We start from the raw sequence: 21,360 nt of genomic DNA, 5'->3' as shown, positions 1-21,360 counted from the left end.
GCACATCATTTTTTGGGGGTTCTTCCTATTCCCAGATTCTTTCTTGAACACACAAAGACCAAGAAAATGAATCAGCTTGGGCCCTGGATCTGGAAGAACCTTAGCAAGCTCAGGTTGGATGAAGAGTTTACCCTTGTGCTGTGAACACTGGCAGTCCTGCATGAGTGGGAACGGGCTTCATGGTGGAGTCTCTGCCTGGCTGACTGCAGCTTCTCCTGCCTCCAGATACAGTCTCTGTGGCCAAATGAGGTGTAATAGACAAAATCATTCTCTAAATGGTCATCTGGGACACAGATCCTCGAGTTAATGGCCGGAATGGGATCGAGGCTGACGACAGCATTTGAACCACTGCAGGTAACAATTCAGAACAGTTGACAGAGCAGTTTAGGCTGAGAACGGCACCGCTGGATATATTCCTGCAGAAGCTGCCCTCCTAAAAGTGCTCTTGTTGTCTGGTGCCTTCACTTTTGCTTCTCTGCATTGTGGAAGTTTTATCTCACTCCTGCACCTCCACAGAGACTCAGCAAAGTCTTAAACTTCCAAAAGGAACAACATGAATCATTCATTTGCTGAGAAAAGTGTATGACTAGTTCTTCGGACATTATAGATTCATAGCATGGTACTCTTAAAAGGAGCAATAAAACGATCTAACTCAGTCCCTTTATTATATTTTTCAGTCAAGAAATTTGAAAGACCAAGTGATTTTCACAGTTGAAGTGCAGTCTGCATAACCACTGTCATAGTTAATGAATTGGTGGGGTACAATGTACTTCAGATGCTAAGATAATCTAGGTAGGAGGAAAAGCTAAAGAATTACTTGCCAAATCCTATTATAAGAATAATTATAAACAGGTCTCTAATAAGAATGACTTATTATGACTTTTATGACCATGAAATGATGGCTTTTATGAATATATTTTGCAATATGCACACACACAATGTACGTGTGCATGTGTGCGTGTGTATAAATCAAACACCCAGCACTCTTTATCCTCCTGTAGGGCTTCTCCCCCATAACTTTGATTACCATATCAATATTTCACTTACTTATTTCATTTATGGTCAGTTTCCCTCCCCTTAAGATGTTAGCTCCATGAGGGCAAGCCTATCACACTACCAGGGCAGACACAATTAATTCATCTTTTCCTTGCCTAGAGGGAAGTTGGATTTAGAAGTTGGTTAGAATTATCTTCTAAGAGCACTGACAAATACTTCTTATACAATTCTATGGAAATCATGCCATGAAGCACAGAGATGTTTCAATCTTGTGACCATAAACAAATGGATTGCACGACATAATCTTCCCAGTGCTTTGAGAGTGTAACACTAGTTCCCTCCCATATTTGTAGCATCTGAAGTGCATGTGGTATATATTTTCATAGGGATTTTTTGTACAGTATCACATGTAATGTGAATATTAACCTACATCATCTGTGAAAACTCGGGCACTTTTTACTCATATGGGTATTTCACTTTTTAAATTTAGAACTTAGAAAATTTAAAAATTTAAGTGTATCAGGGAACTTGTTAAGACAGAGTATGGTACCAGCTGTGGAGGGCACTTGAACATAGTACGTGCTGCGCAACAAGAAAGAACTTTCACTGTGGGAAGGGATTTTTTTCATTTGGGAGACTGACTTAAGCCGCAAATTTTATTCAAAACAGGGAAAGGGAGCAGATATTATTAAAAAACAGAAACGAAACATGGATTCCTTTCGAGAATGAAATTTCTGCTTATGGAATTCAGTTTTAGAACAAGCTGGGAAAGTGGTGAGGAACTGCTCCAAACAGGCCCTGTGACAGGGAACAGCATTAAACCCTTCCACTAGAATTCCATGCAGAATATCTGTCTTCAGGTAAATGCCCTGGCTCCCAAACTGACAGTGGTACAAAGGCGGCTAGAAAGGTGCATTTCTTAACTTATAGCCAAATTCTACAAGACCCAACCACGCTGACTTTATCTTTTGATAGGATGTTTCGGAAATCAAGGCTGGACGGCATGCATGACCTCAAACCTGCTGCTGTGTAGGTTTCTGGATCAAGCATTTCCAACACTGTCAATAGATATGGGATTAAACGGGAATGAGTTTCTAAAGCAATGCCATTTGGTAGGCAGAAACAAAAACTTTGGCTAGCTGGTTAAACTTCAGTCTTGGGAATGTATACACTTTCTGAGAAGAGCCCTATACTGCTCAGAGAATCTGAGGTTAAGATGGCACAGTAAATTGAAGCTTGTGGAGTTTCTCAAGGGCTGAACTGAGAAAAAGGAATGAGATGTGGCAACAGTTGTACACTGTGTGCGTGCTCAGGGATTATTTGTAGATACCTAATGTATGTTTGTGCATATGAACATTCAGAATATTGTCACTGATAAGTTCCCACTATCTTTGTCTTCAAAACCACCAAATGCTTTGAGGAAGGCAAGTGAGTATAGCAAACTTGAATTCCGAGATGAGGAAGGAAAACAGTGCATATTCGCGCTGCCAGGGTACACCCGTCTTCTGACTGCTGCTTCTATCACTGTGGAAACATCATGGCAGTTACACATTGGTCTTACTGTTCTATAATATTACCAGCCACTGAAGTGATGTTTATAGGTAAAATACGAATACAAATTTAGAACATTACATAAAGGGTCATGTATCTCCAAAGATGTATTTCGGTTGACACATAGTGGAAATATACTGCCTGAAAGCATTCATTTTTTTTCCACAAATCAATAATGAGTCCCAGGTAATTTGTTCTTTACCATGGTGCCTTGAAATGTACAAAGGAAGACATGATAAACTTCACTCTTGGATTTCACTTGTGCATCCAGGCTATTGCTAAAGCGATCGTGCCACATTAGAACAAGTGTGGAAGTCTCCAGTGTAGGATATAGATCTGACACTTACCTCACCAAACCCCTCAGCAGGCCCCTAAGATACCAAACACAGCTTAGAGTGAAGAATTCTTCAGCTTCTCAGAGATACCCAATGACAGTAAGCAACTTGCAGGAAAATAAGGCTGGTCTGAGTGGAGACAACAGGCCTGGTTCCCCTCAGAGCTCCTGTGTTCACATCCCCAAAGGCAATTGTAGCTACCACAGCACTTACGTCTTGGTTGGACATTTCCCAGTAGGGTCTCTCTCCGTAGGACATGACCTCCCACATCACAATGCCATAGCTCCACGCGTCACTTGCTGAGGAGAATTTTCTGTAGGCGATAGCTTCTGGGGCTGTCCATCGTATAGGGATTTTTCCACCCTGGAAAGCAAATTGAGGATTTCTAAGCTGGCTCACAAGTCTACCAAGTAAAAGTTATATTTCAATTAAATCTCTGTTGTCAGAAAGGTGCGAGTATTTCATCATAGCATTGGCATTTCATGTTAAAATAAAAAAGAAAAGCAGAATTCTGTTAAAAACTCAGAGATATTTTTCTTCTGATGGTTATTCAGTGAAAACACTTTAATGGGAAATAAGTCACACTTCAGAAATAATTTCATTCATTAGGGAAATTTATTTTTACTTTAGACCCACACAATTAAACCCACTATTATCCCATTTGAAGAAAGTTTCTGATTATGGGACATTAAAACTAAGCATCATTCAACACTCATTAAACATTGTATTGCATTATAAATAATAATGAGAATAAGGACTAACCTAATTGAAGACAAGTAGTTAAATACAGAACTGAGACGTTCTACAAACTCACTTTTTATCAGCATTTCCTTTTCTTTTCATCTGCTACGACTGCATTCATTTAAGCTCTTTAACACTATGCAAAGGACACCTGAGAAGGGTAATCTTTCTTTCAAATACTGCAGGCTAGTTTATATTTTTGTTCTTCAGTGCTCAAGTTAACATTTAAACATATTAAAGAGATTAAATTGCATGCATTTAATCTATGCAGTTCAAGTATTAGAGTCTGCCATTTTGTTATACTTAACTTTTTATTAACATTTATTACATTTTATCTGTTGAAACACTCTATAAATCCCTTTTTTACTGCTACGACAAGAAGAAAACTATCTATCCCCTGGATTTATAATCTTTATAATCTTTGCAGCTTGGAAGTGCAAGTTCAGAGGACAAGCGTGACCTTCCAGCCACTAGATGGTGCAAGAGAACAAGCAGCCGCTCCCAAACCAGCCTCCTCTCAAAGCCGGAGTCTGACAAAATTATTCAGAACCCACTAGGATCGAATTATTTTAACATTATCAGCATTTTCATTATCACATTACCTGATCACCCACTGTGTGTAAATTCCAGTGCTAATATTAGTGGGAGAGGAAAGAAATAAAGTGCGTGGTCCTTGAGGAATTGAGGTTAAACAAACACCTTTAAAAGCAAAGCTGTCAGTAATCTAATCATCACTCATTTAGTAATTGAAAGACTGCTTATTTTAATAAAGGGAATCATCAGAAAAAGGAACAGCTTAGTTTTACAGAGCAGATGAGAGCATCCACGGAACCCTCATTTTAAAGCCTTGGAGCATGGAGTTGTAAGGGAGCACTTGGGGAAAAACTGAATCTGGTGCCTTGATTTGACAGGTGAGCTGAGTGAATCTAGGATTGAGAGATGTAGAAGTTAACCATCTTCACCTCTTCAGGTACCTAAAATTTCATGCTATCATAGTAGCAGTATGGGCATTTGCACAAAGTGGGTGAAAAGTTTAGCAAAACTAATTATAGTTCTTTGATACATATGACTTATCATCATATCACAGGAGCAAAATGGAAGGGATCCTCAAGGCTACGAGTTTTAAAAAGGTTTATTTTTGTTTGAAAGGTGGAGAGGCAGAGAGATTCTTCAATCTGCTTGCTTCCTCCAATGGCATGGTACTGCTAGGGCTGGGCCAGACTCAAGTCAGGAGGCTGGAACTCAGGTGGACTCTCCCTCCTGGCAGGCAGCAACCTAAATTCTTGAGATATTATCTTTGCTTCCCAGGGAGTGCAGTAACAGAAAGCTGGGATTGAAAGTGGAGCCAGGCTCTACCTTCAGACCAGAGATGGTCTTACCAAGAAACCACTGAACTTACCAAGACAATAAGATGCTGGACTTTATGCTTGGTAAATACCTCCAATGAAAGAATGTCAACTGAATTTGAACTATGGTAATGCAACAAGGTGGAGCAATCCGCCGTGGGGGGAGGGTGTGGGGAGGGGTGGGGGGAATCCCAGTGCATAAAAAATGTATCACATAATGCAATGTAATTAATTAAAAAAATGAAATGCAAAAATAAAAAAAAAGAAAGAAAGAAACTTCAGTGCCATGTACCTTAAAAAAAAAAAAAAAAAAAAAAAAGTGGAGCCAGGGCTGAGCCCAGGAACTCTGATATGGGATGAGGGTATATAAGTGGTATCTGAAGTACGTACTAAATGCCTGCGGTGAGATTCATTCCTGAACTTGCACAAATAACAAACAACTTTTCAGAACACACATACTCCATAAAGAAGTTACTTTATATAGTAAATAGGTGTCAAATGTTGAATTGGTTTTTTTGATACTAGCAAATATTTAATTGAAATCCAATTGGGCAGCCTATATTATTAATTGCTACATTTGACAGCCCTAATCCAAAGCATTAAAAAAATCAGAATATAGAACACTGTAAATTATCTAAATAAATATGAGGCAGTGAGGCCATTCCTGCTTGTGTCTGCACACCAATACTATAGCACCTTTAATTTTATTATTTGCTTTTGGCTAAGGTACCTCAATCTGTGACTCAGTGTATTGATGTCACTTAGGCTCAGAGTTGTTTGAAATATGGAAGCCATACTTCCAGGATTAAAGACCTCAGAATACATGCAAGAGTTTCGGTCTCATGTAGCTTTTTGACCATGGATTTTTGTTTGTTGTGGCACAAACAACATGTGGAAGTTTGAACTGCAATTCTGACAGGTGTACTGTTGGTAAATCTTTGTGAACTCTATTAATATAGGCCAAAACCCAGAGTTAGTGATTATTTTATGTTCATTCACTCATTCCCTTGCAAATGGTATCTCCTATTTCATGTGACTGAGTCACATAAAATCATCTTTCAAGTAACTTGATACCAATGTTAATGATAATTTTATCACTCTCCTTCACAAGTGTTGTGACCTGGATTTCATTCCTCCTAAATGTGAAGCCCTATCCTCCAGTGTGGCTAAATTTTGACATAAGGCTTCTTTTTTTTTAAGGTAATTAAGGTCAAATAAAGCCTTAAGGGAGTGTCTATAAACCAATATGACTGGAGTCCTTAGAAGAAGATGGAGGGAGGTGTGCGGGTGCAGAGCTGAGGCCATCAGAGCAGAGCCCCTGCAGGCACTCAGCTGGCAGCCACCAAGAGGCCACAGGTGCTGACACCTTGATCCTGCACTTCCAGCTTCCAGAACTGTGAGCAAGGTGCTGACACCTTGATCCTGCACTTCCAGCTTCCAGAACTGTGAGCAAGGTGCTGACACCTTGATCCTGCACTTCCAGCTTCCAGAACTGTGAGCAAGGTTGATGGTGCCACCCAGTCTATGGTATTTTCTTACGGAAACTCTAGAAAAATATTTGCTACCCCTGTAAGAAAACAGTATGTTTTTCAAAGTATTTTGTTAAAATGAACATTGCGAAATTTTATCTTGAAATGAAAAGTGGGAGTAAGAATGAAAAAAAAAAAAGGAAGAAAAGTGGAACCAAAATTGGGAGTAGGAAACACGATTCTAACAAACAAAATGCATAATAGCATGAATTTGAAATGGTGCACACAGTGGCAATTTTGAGCACACGTGTGACAGAAATAAGGAAGCATTCAATCTAAACTCTTTCCAAGGGTATGGATAAATACAGTTTTATATTTAATCCAAGATGAGGAACAAAGGAAGAGGCCCTTAAAGCTACCATGTTGTGTCTGTTTCCTTCATGGACAAGTCTAGTCCTTCTTAACTGAGTATACAAACTTGTACTTTTTGGCTTAATGCCATCTGCATGGTTTTTGCCTATGATCTTGAATCACACACAGAATAATGTACAGGGGTACTTTTTTCCCCTCAATATCTCTACCAGATGTTCATTTCAGGTTTCTAGAATGAACAAATAGCATTTCCATTTTGAAATTGCAATCATGGAACACTACGTGTTGCTTTATGTATGGCTATGAAGGAAAAAATTACCAAAGATGCTAATTGAAATGATTAAATGTAATTCAAGGGACCCATCTCATGTAACAACGCCTCCCCTCTCTAGCAAACTTACTTAGAGAACAAAAGAGAAATAGGAAGTAAACAAACTAGACCATTACTGGATCAGTTATTAGTAAGCCTTTTTTTTTTCCTCCACTGTTTTTCAAAACACATGTAGAGTTTGTTATCTAATAAATGATTAGCTGGTTGTAGCTGAAAATATGTGGGAGTGTCAACAATATTATATGTGCCCTTGTGTATCATATATACTAGAGAGAAATCATATTATACTGTCTATTTGTCTTTGTGTCTCTCAAACAGAATAAAAATTAAAACTTAAAAAAAAATTTACTAGTTTCAAGTACTCTGTTATAGCAAAGCCAAATAGATTGAGATCATACAATTTTTGTAGGATGATATGCATTATAGAAATGTGACAAATAGTCATATTTTGGGTAGCAATCATAGAAGAAATCTTGTCAAATAATTTTAAGACCCAACCCTGTATTTTCAGAGCAATGATAAATGAATTGATACATATTAAGGTCATGGAGGCTTTATAATGAACCCAAGTGGAAAAATTCCACAGATAAGCAAGAAACATTTTCAAGGCCTCTGCCCAATTTCATTTACTGGCTTTGTTAGCTATCTTAGGTAAATGGCAGGGACCAGCATTGTGGCACAGCCTGTTAAACTGCTGCTAATGTGGCCAGCATCCCATATTAACATCAGTTTTAGTCCTAGCTGCTTCACTTGCAACACAGCTCCTTGTTAACGCACCTGCAAAATGAGTGGAGTATGGTCTGAGTGCCTAGGCCCCTGCCTGTCAGGTGGGAGACTAAATGCAGTTCCTGCCTCCTAGCTGTGGCCAGGCCCATATCTGGCTCTTACTGCAACTGCGCAGTGAGTCAGTGATGGAAATGTCTCTCCTTCTCTCTATATCATGATGCCTTTCTCATAAAGAAACACATTTTTTAAAAATAAAAATAACCGAAAGACAAATGGTTTCAATAAATAATAATTTGCCTGAAAACTTTCCTTTTGTTATATCTTTAATCTAAGTTTGTAGTATTCAAAGTTCAATCAGTAAAGTATAGTAAAGGAATTTCTGAGAGCAATTTTGAATAAATAGTATGCTTTTTATGAGCTAAAAAACGCGAGTGAGATGAAAGTGTATTATTTTTTGTAAAGTTGTGGGTAGATCTTAACATTTCAGATCTTGGATTTCAGATTTGTAAAATGAAGGGATTTGAATCAATCACCACAAAACAATAAACTAATGTGTTTTACTATGTGTTCAGTTTCTCACTTCCCAATAAATTGTAAGGAGATGGGCCACACAGTCCATGATGGCTCCTTGACTGTGTAAGCTGACAGCCTGATTGATGGCAGGCAAAAGACGATGATATTCTCTTGGATTACATCCTAGGCCAATAATTTGTGGTCATGAGGATCACTCCAAGTGGGTACCCGGAGATAAAGTAACATAAACACCCTTTTTAAAGAAGGCAGTTGCATGAATAATACATCTTAGAAAAATACAAAGGCAAGATACTGATTTTATACTCTTTTCTTTTTACTCTAATTGATTTTCTATTTGGAAAAGTTTTAATATAGAATCGTACTGGTGACAGAAGAAGGAATTAATGTGAAGGAGTTCCTTAAATTACAATTTCATTTCAATGGGATTATCTGTGAGAAGCAATATGGTGTTGCAAACATTGGTGGAGGCGGACAGCATTACTGGGCCTTCTGCTTAATTCACTGTGTGTCCCAGGAAAACACAATGATTCACAAGAAGAAATTCATAAACACTGGTCTTGTAGACAATCTTCACTAAAGGCATATTCATCTTTCTCTTGAGAATCACTGATCATGAAAACTAAGTCCAAGTCTGAAGCATATCTTCCTGGTTTGTATTCCCTAAACAAGTAATTTCAGTGAAGAATGAGGCTATGTTGCCTGTGCCACTTAAAATTACTCTCTTTCCCCTTTCAGAGAGAGGTACGCACACCCCTCTCATTGAAATTTACTAATCTGGGGTAATTTTTATGGCAGTCACTGAGGATTTTCTATAATATGATAGGATCTGTCCTCACTTGAAGAAAAACCTGAGGATTAATGATGGGATTAATTCGGAGGAAGAAATTGACATAATCTGGGTTCTAGATGACATTTATTAAACAATTTGGTATACACTGAGTACTCCTAGGCTGGCACATGGTAGGTACTTAGGTACTATTACTTACGTTCTTAATTTGTGTTCAAATTTGTGCAATGAATTAATTATCAAGGGAGTTCTTAATAAAAGCATGAGGTAGGTCCCCTTCCTCTTCGTCTCTCATGTTGTCTTACTCTTCTGTCATGTGATCAGAGGAGCAACATAAAGATTCTTGCTAAACATGGGTCTTCAACTTTGGACTTCCCAGCCTTCACAACTCTAAGAGAAGACTCTCTGGTCAGCAGGTGTCTCTCCTACAAAGATTAAATCTCTGTTCTTCATAAATTAACTAGTCTCAGCTACTCTGCTGTAGCATCAACAAATGGATTAAGACTACAGCTACTTCATAGGATGGTATTCATTACAGAACTATGTTGCAAACAGAAATGTTTTAGGTAACAAACATGGAAGTGACCTTTTAAAATAATTTTATGTGACACAAAGACTTGCTGACATTTGTCCCTGGTCCCAGACCTTCATCACCTACAATGAAGACAATTCTATGGGTGTTCACTGAAGTTTGAGGGTGTTGGGTTTTATGAACTCAGGATTCACCAACTGTTTTGCTTTTTACTGAAATACACACACATAATATTTTCAGGACTATGATTTAAAAAAAAAATAAGTGAGTCTTAAATGTCTTTAGATAGGACATGAGCTATGTAGGTCCTCACTGCTTCACTTCTCATTCAGTCTTTCATCAGATAACAATAGAGCTATTTCCATTGTCTTCGTGGTTCCGCAGGCATTGCTGTCCCATCCACGTCTCTTCTAACTCAACTCCATGTCCAAATATGAATTAAGTAACTATCTACTTTATTTTAGAAGGCATTTCCTCAGAGAATAGGAACAGATGAGAAATGATTTCAAGTAAACAGCTAAATCATTAGTCCATGTTTCTTTGCTAAGAACATTTTTAACTACAGTAGACTTTCTCATTTTCTTGTCCTCACATTACGTAACTGAGATTACACTACGTTTTTATGCCTTGTTTAAATGTATCAACAGCTTAGTGAGTGCTATTTTTTTTGTTCCCCTAATAAAACAGTGCATATATTCAAGGTCTCAAGAATTAGGATACCTTTCATCGTCTTCTTCCCAAATTGCTCCTGAAAAAAATTTTTTTGCCATTTATTTCTCAGTCCTCAATTTCAGTGGGAACATAGGTGCTACCTCATGATGTGAATAACACTATTCTGGAAGATATCTGTTAAATTAGACTTTCTGTTCTATTCTGTAAGGTAGATAATGTAGAGCACAATGCTACAGTAATATGGGAAAATTAAACATATACATTATTATAAGGACTGCCGTTGTATCTGCCTACAACACTGCTAACAGTATAGGTGAGGATTTTAAAACAACCTATCTCTCATTCTAGTTCTGCAAATGTACAGAATGGTAACGTCTCGGGGACAGCTGACAATACTGGAGTCAAAAATACTATTCCCATTCTTCTCTGGACAGCAGCACATTTTCTGAGCTGCTCAGTCTCTCTCTCTTTCTCTCATTATATTCTCTTTTTAGTCCAGCTCTGCAGAAGATGGGCTACTCTAGCTCTCCCTCTCCGGTGTATTTTAAAGATTTTAAAATATCTCATTAATAGTAAATATATGGTTATGCTCTATTAAGATTTTAATTTTTTATCATTTATAATTTTATTTTTAATATTATTCATATATAGACCAGCAGAGGATGTCAAGGGCTTCATTAAAGGAAGGAAAGGCCAGAGTTTGAGTCTGGCAATGTAGTCTGGGGGCTCCAAAACCTTGTTGGAGTGACCTCATAGCTGACTCTTGTATGGGACACCTAGTACAGGGTCATGTGTGGTAAGTCACCTGCACTAGCTAATGCACATACCATGTATTGGTAGATGTGCAATTGTCTGGTTAGTTCTGCTCTCAGTGCTATCTCATTTGAACTGGCAGGTGCTGTGGACTAACCCAGGTCAGCTCACCACAGCTCTGGTCTCCATGTACTCCTATGGGTAGGTGCTGGTGCCTCGTCAGGGTAAGCCCAAGTAATTCCCAACAAACCCTTCCATCAGCCCCAGGTTTTTGTGCATGCTGGCATGTACTATGGTCTAGCCTGGCCCATCCCATCTGGTTCTCCTGCATACCCTGACTGCCGTGGCTTAGCTCACCTAAAACCACCCCCTAGATCTGGCCCACACACATGACTTTGGATACAGACACCTTGTCCAGCCAGATTCATCCCCAGTCCTGGCTCTTGTGATCATCAGCAGGAGATGCAGTCTAGTAGGAAAGTTCCTACAATTCTTCTACCAGGCCCACTCCCCGACCTGAATCCTATGCTTGACAGGCAGTACTGTGATCCAGCCTGACATGCCTCATACAGTACTTGCCAATAGGTGCTACAGCACTGCTTGGACCAGCCCACCACCAGTCCCAGCTCTCCTGCTCACCAGTGGAATCAGCAGCCTAGCAGAGGAATCCCCAGTGATGTCCTACCATGCCTATTCCCAGCCCCTGGCTTTGTACATACCCTATGGCCAGTCTGGCCTGATCTACCCTTAGTCTTGACAGCTGCCAGAGCTTGGCTCAGCCTTGCCCACCCCAAGTCCTGGCCTTTATGTGAATTGGTGTGTGTTGCAGTCCAACCTGGTCTGGCCTGTATCCTGTCCTGGCTGTTGTTCATGCCAGAAAGTGCTGCTTATTGGCCAATCGGCCTTGCCCTCAGTCCTGGCTCTCAGGCTCATCATTGAGATCTGTGGCCTAGAAGGGCAATTTCCCAAGTTTTCCTGCCAGGCCTTCTTCCAGGCACAGATCTTACGCCAGGGAGTTCTGCATCCCAGTCTGATGTGGCCCATTTCCAGTACTGGCACTCACTGGCATGTACTGTGGCTTAGCACAACTGGTCCATATCCATTCTGACACTAGTCAGTGGGTGCTACAGCTTAACATAGGCTGACCTACCGCCAGATTCAGCTCTTATGTAAAAAGGTGGTGCCACAGTTTAACTTAACCCATCCGGCATGCATTTTGACTTTCAGGAGTGCCAGTGGGAGCCAGGGCCTATCCCAATCTGGCCTACCCCAGACCAAGCTCACACATATGTTAATAGGTGCTTCAGCCTTGTCGAGCCCAGTCCACCCCAACTCTAGCTCTTATGCTCACCAGTGGGAGCTGTAGCTTAGTAGGGGTGTCCCACAAGTTCCTTTCCTTGTCCCAGTTCCAGCCCTGAATCTTGCATGTGCTGGTGGGTGCTTCAACTGGCTGGTCCCCAGTTTCAGCAGTTACTAGTGGGTGCTGCCGCCTAGCCCAACCCAGTGTAGCACAACCCAGTGTAGCACATACCTGTCTAGGCTTTTATATGTGCCAGCAGGTACTGTAAGCTGGCCTAGACCTGGCCCATGCTCACATGCTGATGAAAGCTGCTGCCCTGACTGCTGGGCTTGACCCTGCCCCAGACCTGACTCTTGTGCTACCTGGTGGGAGCTGCAGTCCAGCAGGGGGAGCTCCCTAAGTTCTCCTACAAGACCTGCTCTAAAGCCCTGGATCTTATGGGTATTCTCAGGGATCATGGCCCTGGTTGGAATGGTCTACCCCCAGTCCCAGCCTTTGTATGTGTCAGCCGGTGCTGTAGCCTGGTCCAACCTGGCTTCTTCCTCTCCCCAGCTCCTGCCAATGTCAGGTAAGTTTGGTGGTCCAGACAGGATCAGTCCTGCCACCCCCAGCTCTTACACAAATCAGCAGTTGCTGTAGTCCCACATTGGCAAGCCCATGCATCCCCTACAGAATCTGCCCCTAGATGCGGTTCTCTGGCTTTCAGGTGAGTGCTGCTGCCAAGCCTGATATGGTCCACACCCTACAATTGTGGGTGGGCAGTGTGGCTGAGCCAGCAGGCATGCCCTTCAGCCCCAGCTTTTATATGCGCTGGGGGCAGTGGGTAGCAGGTCATGTCTCTTAGCCCAGCTCAGGTGTCCCACACAGGTGGGAGTCTTGATCTGACCCAGACATGCTCTCCATTTTCCTCCCTGTATACCAACCCATCTCAGCTCACTTGCTATCTGCTAGTACAATGGCTTGCTGTGGAAGCCCCCAGAAGACACTGCTTACCTGTCAACCATGCCCTCAGTTGCTCCTACTCCAAGATGTCTCTAAACCCCTTTCTCAGGCTATCTGTAGTACCCTCACATGGGGGCCAGGATGGCATGTCCTTGACCAATATTCCCTACCTTCACCCACTATCTTAAAAAGCAAAATAGAGGGCCCGGCGGCGTGACCTAGCAGCTAAAGTTCTCGCCTTGAAAGCCCCGGGATCCCATATGGGCGCCGGTTCTAGTCCCGGCAACTCCACTTCCCATCCAGCTCCCAGCTTGTGGCCTGGGGAAGCAGTTGAAGACGGCCCAAGGCCTTGAAACCCTGCACCCACATGGGAGACCCAGAAGAGCTTCCTGCTTCCTGGCTTCGGATCGGCGTGGCACTGGCTGTTGCAGCTCACTTGGGGAGTGAAACATCGGATGGAAGATCTTCCTCTCTGTCTCTCCTCCTCTCTGTATATCTGATTTTGTAATAAAAATAAATAAATCTTAAAAAAATAAAGTAAAATAGAATAGACAACTATGCTGGCACACTATTGTAGTTACCATATATTTGGCATTAACCAGGCCCAGAAGGTCTGCCAACTACTGGCTGCTTCTCTCCCAGAAGTGGTAACACATGCCTAGATACAAGTCAACCTAGGCATTTGCCTGCTGTTGAGAAAAGACCTATGGAGATCAGCACAAAAGTTATATGGTTTTCTAAAATGTAGAATACAAATCATACAAGGAAGTTGGGGTTTAATTGTTTTAGATAATGTTTTTGTTAATATTGAATCTTTAGTGATAATTCTTCAGGTATATAACTTTTGAGTATTTACAAAATCTTTAAATCTAACCTCAAATTGATGTGTAATACTAAATAGCAAATACTTTGTTTTCTTGTCAGGTCACTGGGAGAATAATACTAATAGAAAGCAGTAATTAATGTTTATACTATCTCTGATGGCTGATTATTATGTGTCAACTTGAAGAATACCCAGAGAACTGGAAGAAACAGTGCTTTTGGGTGTTGTTGTGAAGATGTTGCTAGAGGGTGAGACTGAATAGTAAGCTGAGTGAAGAAACTTGGCCACAATGTTTGCCACTCAATATGCTGAGGGTCTAACAGAACAAATGACCAGGGGCGGGTGTGAATTTGTTCTCTTTTATGGAGCAGTGATATTCATCTTCTGCTCTGGGACATGTGATCTTCAGTTCCTGGGTTTTTGGACTCTGGGATTTACTTCAGTGTCCCCCTGCCATCCATCTTCTTCCACATTCTCAGGCCTTCAAACTTACATGGAGTTGCCCCAGCAGCTCTCCTGGTTTTTAATCTTGTAGATGGTAGAACATGGCACTTCTCAGCTTCCATAAGTGCAGGGGTTAATTCCCATAACAAAATCCCTTATACATCTGCATATACCCTACTGTCTATTTCTGTGAGTTCCCAGACTAACACAGATGAATACACTATCTTGGAGTTTCTAAACAACTCAGATGCAAGCATTAGGAAAATGAATTGCATGAATATAGGCATTCATACAATCATCCCTCAGTTTTTTTTCTTTTTTAAAGATTTATTCATTTTTATTACAGCCAGATATACACAGAGGAGGAGAGACAGAGAGGAAGATCTTCCGTCCGATGATTCACTCCCCAAGTGAGCTGCAACGGGCCGGTACGCGCCGATCCGAAGCCGGGAACCTGGAACCTCTTCCGGGTCTCCCACGCGGGTGCAGTGTCCCAAAGCTTTGGGCCGTCCTTGACTGCTTTCCCAGGCTACAAGCAGGGAGCTGGATGGGAAGTGGAGCTGCCGGGACTAGAACTGGCTCCCATATGGGATCCCGGGGCTTTCAAGGCGAGGACTTTAGCCGCTAGGCCACGCTGCCGGGCCCACATCCCTCAGTTTTTGAGTGAGATTGATTCTAGGACCCCCCCCCCCCTCCAAAATTCCGAAGTCCATGGGCACTCAAGTCCTTTACACACTGTGACACCGTGTTTGAGCATAAACCATGCAATGTTCTCTTGCATATTATAAATCATCTCTAGATTTACAGTATTTAATATAATGCAATGAGAGAATACTCAGAATGGGAAGAAAAGTATGTACATGTTTAGCATAGATGCATCTTTTTCCTGAATATTTTTGATTCCCAGTTAGTTGAATATTCAAATGTCAACTCCAAGTATATGAAGGGCACACTAGGCTAACATTGTCAGCAAACCTTTTTGAAGACAGAATTGTCAAAAATTTCAAAGATCAAACAGAGGGAAAGCAGATAGGTCTTGTGGTAATGCAGGAATTGCTCTCTAAAATCCCAGGGTGCTTATTTTGAGGAAACAGTATGCAAAGTAGAGAAGGAATGCAATTGCAGAGCTAAATTCCTGGCTTCTCAATTCTCCTTTCTCACTAGTTGTTATGTCATTTTGCGCATGTTACAGATTTTTCTCTAAATCGAGATTGGACTGAATTGAACTACAATTCATCTGAAGGTTTAATATTGTATGGTTTGTATATACACACAATATTACCCTGATGAGTTAAAGCACAAGAACAAACCTTCACTCTAAGGAAATAAAGAAAGCTTAGTGGAGAACTTAGTTGTGTCTGCAGTTTGTGTGTGTGTCCCTGTTATCCTTATAAGCACTTTTCACATTTGGTCACACTGTTCTTGACAGATCCACAGTGTTTTGACTGGGCATATCTGAGAATCAGGTCTCCTGCAGTGGTCACATGTAATATTATGATACATGAGTTCAGAGTGGAACTCATTGTCAGACACAATGACATCATTATGGGCTGTCAACCTCTAGGGACCGGTGACTGAGGCTGAACATTCAACAGAGGAGAGAATACCACTTTCTGAAAAACAGAGAAAGAATTACTCTATAGAAGGGCAGATTTTAGAAACACACAGTCAAACATGTACCGAAATATTAAAAAAAAACAACCAAACAAAAAGATTTGGAAATAAATAGACCTAGAAATAGCAAAGAGATTTTCAATTTAAAGAGAAACCTATTTCAAGTGACTTTGGCTGAGTTATTAAAAAGCTAATACTTTGAATAGGCTTTACAGCTGGTGTAAAAGGATTAAACTGTGGATGACAGTTTTCTTATCTTTGCATTCATAGTTGAGCACATTTATAGCTAAACTTTCGTTCATCCCATTATTCCAACCTGGAATGTTGTTTCTCAACTGTTCCCCTCTCCAAAGCCAATTCACTCTTCATTTTAATTTCCTCATGAGTCAAGTACCTGCTCTTCTTGTGCCTTCTTGCAAGACTCATCAGCTATCATGTGACTCATGACTCTTCACTTTGTTGAGTGTATCTGTGTTGTGTAAGCAACCCTCCTGTAAGTCTTATGGTAGCCATCATAATTATGAGACCAGCTATCATGGTGTTACAGTGTTTGTGTTCAAGTACATCTTATTTTACTTAATATTGCTTCAGAATAATAGAGTGGTGATTGATTGCAATTTTCTTAGAGTATGTTGTAATTGTTGCATTACAGAATAAGGTATTTTAATCTCTTATGTCAGATTTACAAATTGAGCTCTATAAGGCATGTATACTTAGGAAAAATAGAGGTCAGCACTATCTATCTGTGGTTTTAAGGATCCCACTGGGGCTCTCAGTGTACCCTGTGGATAAGGGTTGGGGTTATGTCTCTCCAGAAAGGTTATAAAAACCTAGGAAGGTATTTTATTCTTTATAATCTTCTTTACAGTATTTAGCATGGTGTTATGAGTGTAATAGGAATTTAATGATTTTTTTCCTGAGGGGATGATTGGATGGGATGAATTAGGCAAATGATGTAAAATGAAAAGCGGTCTCAGAACCATACTGTGTAAAAGGAATTCACATTTCATGTCTCCATTCCTTCTTGGTCATAAACTTGGGTAATGACAAGGAAAAGAAAAAAATGGAGAATGTCTCAGACTGAATTTTCAGTTCCTATAGGGCATTACCAGAGGGACCCTGAAAATTACTGATAGCATTCGTTTACTCATTTATTCATTGACTGATTGATCACAGATGTTTAGAACACATGTCCTATGCCAGGTGCAAGAGTCACAGGAATCCCTGTCCTCAGAAAGATTATAGCACAGCAGAAAAGACAATGGTGTAAATCAATAATGGCAGCACAGAGTGAGGCCTCCAGCAAAAGTCTACCAGATTGCGCTGGTGGCAAAAAAGAAAAAAAGTGAGGGGAGGTGATCATCGCTTTTGGACTGCTGCAGAGTGAGATAAAGAAGTGAGAAGTGTGGAGAGAGAGAGAAAAAAGTTTTTCAAAAAGAGGTAAATGTGTTAGGTAGAATGGAAAAGTAAGAGTTGGCCTACCAAGATAAGAAGGCCAGACCATCACTTTAGAAACATTATTGAGCTTAGTAGCACAGAGTGAAACAATGCCATGTATCCAAGGAGCTGCAGGATATTTTAAGTTGCTACTGCTTGAGTCAAAGGAACAAACTGATGGCTGCAAAGTTGGCAATATCAGCAGTGGCCATGCCATTGAAGGTTTCTGTAAATACTTACAGGTCACAAGATTTCACAATGTCATCATCATTCCAAATGTGTTCTAGAAAGATGGCTTTTACAATTTGGGTTCATCTGTCCTTATTTCTACATGCAAAATCATACCCAATTTGGTTGCTTTCTTTGTTCATTTAATGTGTACTGGTTTTGTTGTGGCTTAAAGATCTCCAACTGGAAGTAAGCAGTGGTGTAAACAAGTTTTTTTTAAGTATAAAAGGATAGCAGGAATCCTAAATCTCTCTTACGACTTTTTGCACCAAATGTGAAATAAAAAAATAAAATAACTTTGATTCTGGCAGAATCGCCTGCAGTTAGTGTGTGCCATCATGCATCATACCAAGCAGGTTTAAGGTCTAAACTCACTTGCATAATGCATTCACCTTTTTGGAGCAGATTTTCCCAGTGAATACCATTTGGAAAAGAGATGCTTTCAGCAACAAGCTTGTAGTCCATTTTGTTCAGCTTTAAGAACATCATTTGTGTTCCAAAGCTTTGCTCACTGTGGACAGCAGATGGTTCTGGAGACATCTCTGGACAAGTGCTGCCTATACTTGGCTGCAAGTAGAATGAAGAAATAATTTTTATCTTCTTCCAATGATACTGCAAGCCAGTGGCAAAGGATTTAGCCAGTTGCAGGCTGGGAGTTTTAGAAAGATCAACCTGAATTTTTTTTTTTTTAGAGCCCTTTCCATTTCACCTTGAGCGTTTCCTGTCTTTTTTTTTTTTTTTTTTTTTTTGGCTCTTTACTTTCTTCTTTATGTGTTCCTTTTTGATCTCCATGCCTCTGTTTTCTTTCATTTTATTTTTGCTTGTAACAGCCTTCCTGACTATAGACGATAAATTCCTTGAGGTCAGGGCCTTTGCCTGATTTTTTTTGCTGTTTATTTGGTGCCTACAAATTAGCTTGGGCATACTAAATAATCACACATTATCAGTTAGGTGTATGATGGAGATGCAGCATAAGATCATCACAGTGTCAATCACCTAATGGCAATGTGACACACACTAAACCATGCCATGAAATATGCTAGGTGCACCATGATGGTAGATCAGAAACAGCATGTAAGAAACTGAAAATTAGGCTGGGACCATATAAAACATTGGAGTTAGACATACAAAATAAGTGTGAAGAACAGTGGATGGGAGAAGGGAGACACGTTTACACAGAAGAAAGAGTGCAGCTGATTTGTAGTTCAGTGCAATGGAAAGCAGAGGGAGAGATAGGAGTGCAAGGAGAGTGGAAGCAGGAGAACTAAGAACAGGAGAGTTGATGACAAGATTCAAGTCATTTAAAGAAATTGGATCTCATATTGTGTCAATGGAAAGATACCCATAAAAAGCCTTCAAGCAGATGGCAAAATCATGGTATGTGTTTTGCTTGCTACATTTTTAGATCACTTGGGTACACTATGGATTGGTGATGGAACATTAGCAGAAAACAGGGAAGAGTAGAGGCCAGGAAAACCATGCCAGGTCTAGCAATATCTACTGTCATTATTTCAAGACTATAATTGCCATACATGACTTCTCAGCTTTAGCTATTAAAGATACTATTCCTACAGGTAGATGTTTTCTCATACTACAGAGAAGAATTGGAGGACACTCTCCTTAACATAATCTAAAGAGATAATAAAATCACATATAAACAAAGTCAAGGGAGAAATGTTTAAAATTTTGGAAAATTCTTTTTTCAGGCATGGTAACACATTGTTGAAGTAACATTTACATGTGGCTTAAGTAATATATTAAAGTAAGTCTTTTGTATTAGTAAGGGTTTTCCAGAGAAAGAGCACACAGATGCCCAATAAAGAAATAAATAAAGGACATTATTTAAGGAAATGGCTTATGCAATGGAGGAATGGAAGAAGCCTCATGATGCACCATTAGAAAAATGAAGATTCTGGAAAGCCGGTGGTAACACTGACCCTGAGCCTGAGGGTCTGAGAGCCATGAAGTCCCCGGTGTGATTCTTGTCTGAGGGCCATGAAGTCCCCGATGTGATTCTTGTCTGAAGCTGAACACCTGATGATCAGACTAAGGGGAAATCGTGGGTGAGTAGGTCCCTGCATCATGAAGGCCTGAGAACAAGGAACTCTCATGTCTAAGCATAGATAGATGTACCACTCATGCTGGTGAGAGATCTCCTTTACCGCTTACTTAATCAGATGCTAATTTCTTCCAGAAACATCCTTATAGCCACACTCAGACATAATGTCTTACCGGATATTTGGGCATCCCCTAGGCCAGGCAAGTTGGCAAGTAAAATAAACCAGCACATCTCCAGAATGAGACTAATTAGATTAGAAAGATTTCCTATATATACTTAAGATAAATGCAATGCTTAAAAAACTGTTTAAAAAACAATCTTGCTTTCCCCATGTATTTAATCCATTTCCTGTGATCATAGTCTACACTGCATTTCTGCTGTAAGTAGCTTACCTGCAGAAGATGCAGTCAGATATCCAACTTGTATTTTTGTTTTGATTTTCATATACATTATATATATATTAGGTCTAATGAATAAAATTCACTCAAATGGTTGTTTATTCAGTGTACTAATGTATTAAATTTTGCAGGATCAACTTATTCCATACTCCTTCCTCCCAGCCATAAACTTGTTCAAGGCAAAAGATTTCAATGAGCTCAAAGTTACACACCAGAGAAATGGACCCAAAGTCAAGTAGCTAAAGCAATATGAAGAATCAAAGTAGTAGTTATGATCACCATGAGTTTTATCTACTTTTTAAGTATAAAACAGGAACTAAGATGCTGTTTGTGATGTAGTAATTTTCACCTATATGCTTTTGTATTTTACACACACACACACACACACACACACACAGACACACATTTATGTATCAGTTCACTGATGATTTTATGGCCAATGTTGCCTGGAAAATTTTATATGATACATTAGTTGCACCGTACTTTAGCACTACTTGTCATATTATGGCTCTAAGTAAATATTTTTCACACAATTAAACTTGTTCTTATTTCTTTCTGGTACACAAAACTGTACTTAAAACAGCCCTGATAATTCAGAAGAAAAAAAATCTATGTGTGGAAAAAACCCCGAGATGTTATACCCAATAGGCTATTGTGAACAATAACATCCTCATCTTTTGGGAAAGTTTCTTCATTTGAGAATGGTTGTGCTCAGAGTTTTTATTGGAAACACGAGCCTCGTCATCTCCAATTAGTCTTTGCTAGACATTTGCTAGCAGTCCACTACCAGCATTATTTGGGCCAGGTTTATATTACCGGCAGGCCCTTGCCAAACAGCCTCTTTCTGGAATCTAGAGGAAGCTTCGTGTCAGCATTGTAGTGCATTAGCGTGGCTGTCAGAAATGCTTCCCAAGGGTAAGCTGCTTTCTGCCTGAGTTCAACCAAGCCTATCCATCTTTCTCTTTCGTAA

The 21,360-nt window shown here is 40.2% G+C and overlaps 1 protein-coding gene across 1 annotated transcript in view; it reads right to left on the bottom strand.

Annotated features, from left to right (window-relative positions):
- Positions 1–21,360, bottom strand: part of EPHA6 (EPH receptor A6) — an 860,890-nt gene that overhangs the window by 42,175 nt on the left and 797,355 nt on the right. The window contains 1 exon segment of the mRNA XM_058661775.1: positions 3,096–3,245. Coding sequence (XP_058517758.1) covers positions 3,096–3,245 — 150 coding nt within the window.

This window comes from Ochotona princeps, chromosome 3 (genome assembly GCF_030435755.1).
Source record: "Ochotona princeps isolate mOchPri1 chromosome 3, mOchPri1.hap1, whole genome shotgun sequence".
NCBI classification, from domain to species: domain Eukaryota; kingdom Metazoa; phylum Chordata; class Mammalia; order Lagomorpha; family Ochotonidae; genus Ochotona; species Ochotona princeps.
This window is presented reverse-complemented; position numbering and strand designations above follow the sequence as displayed.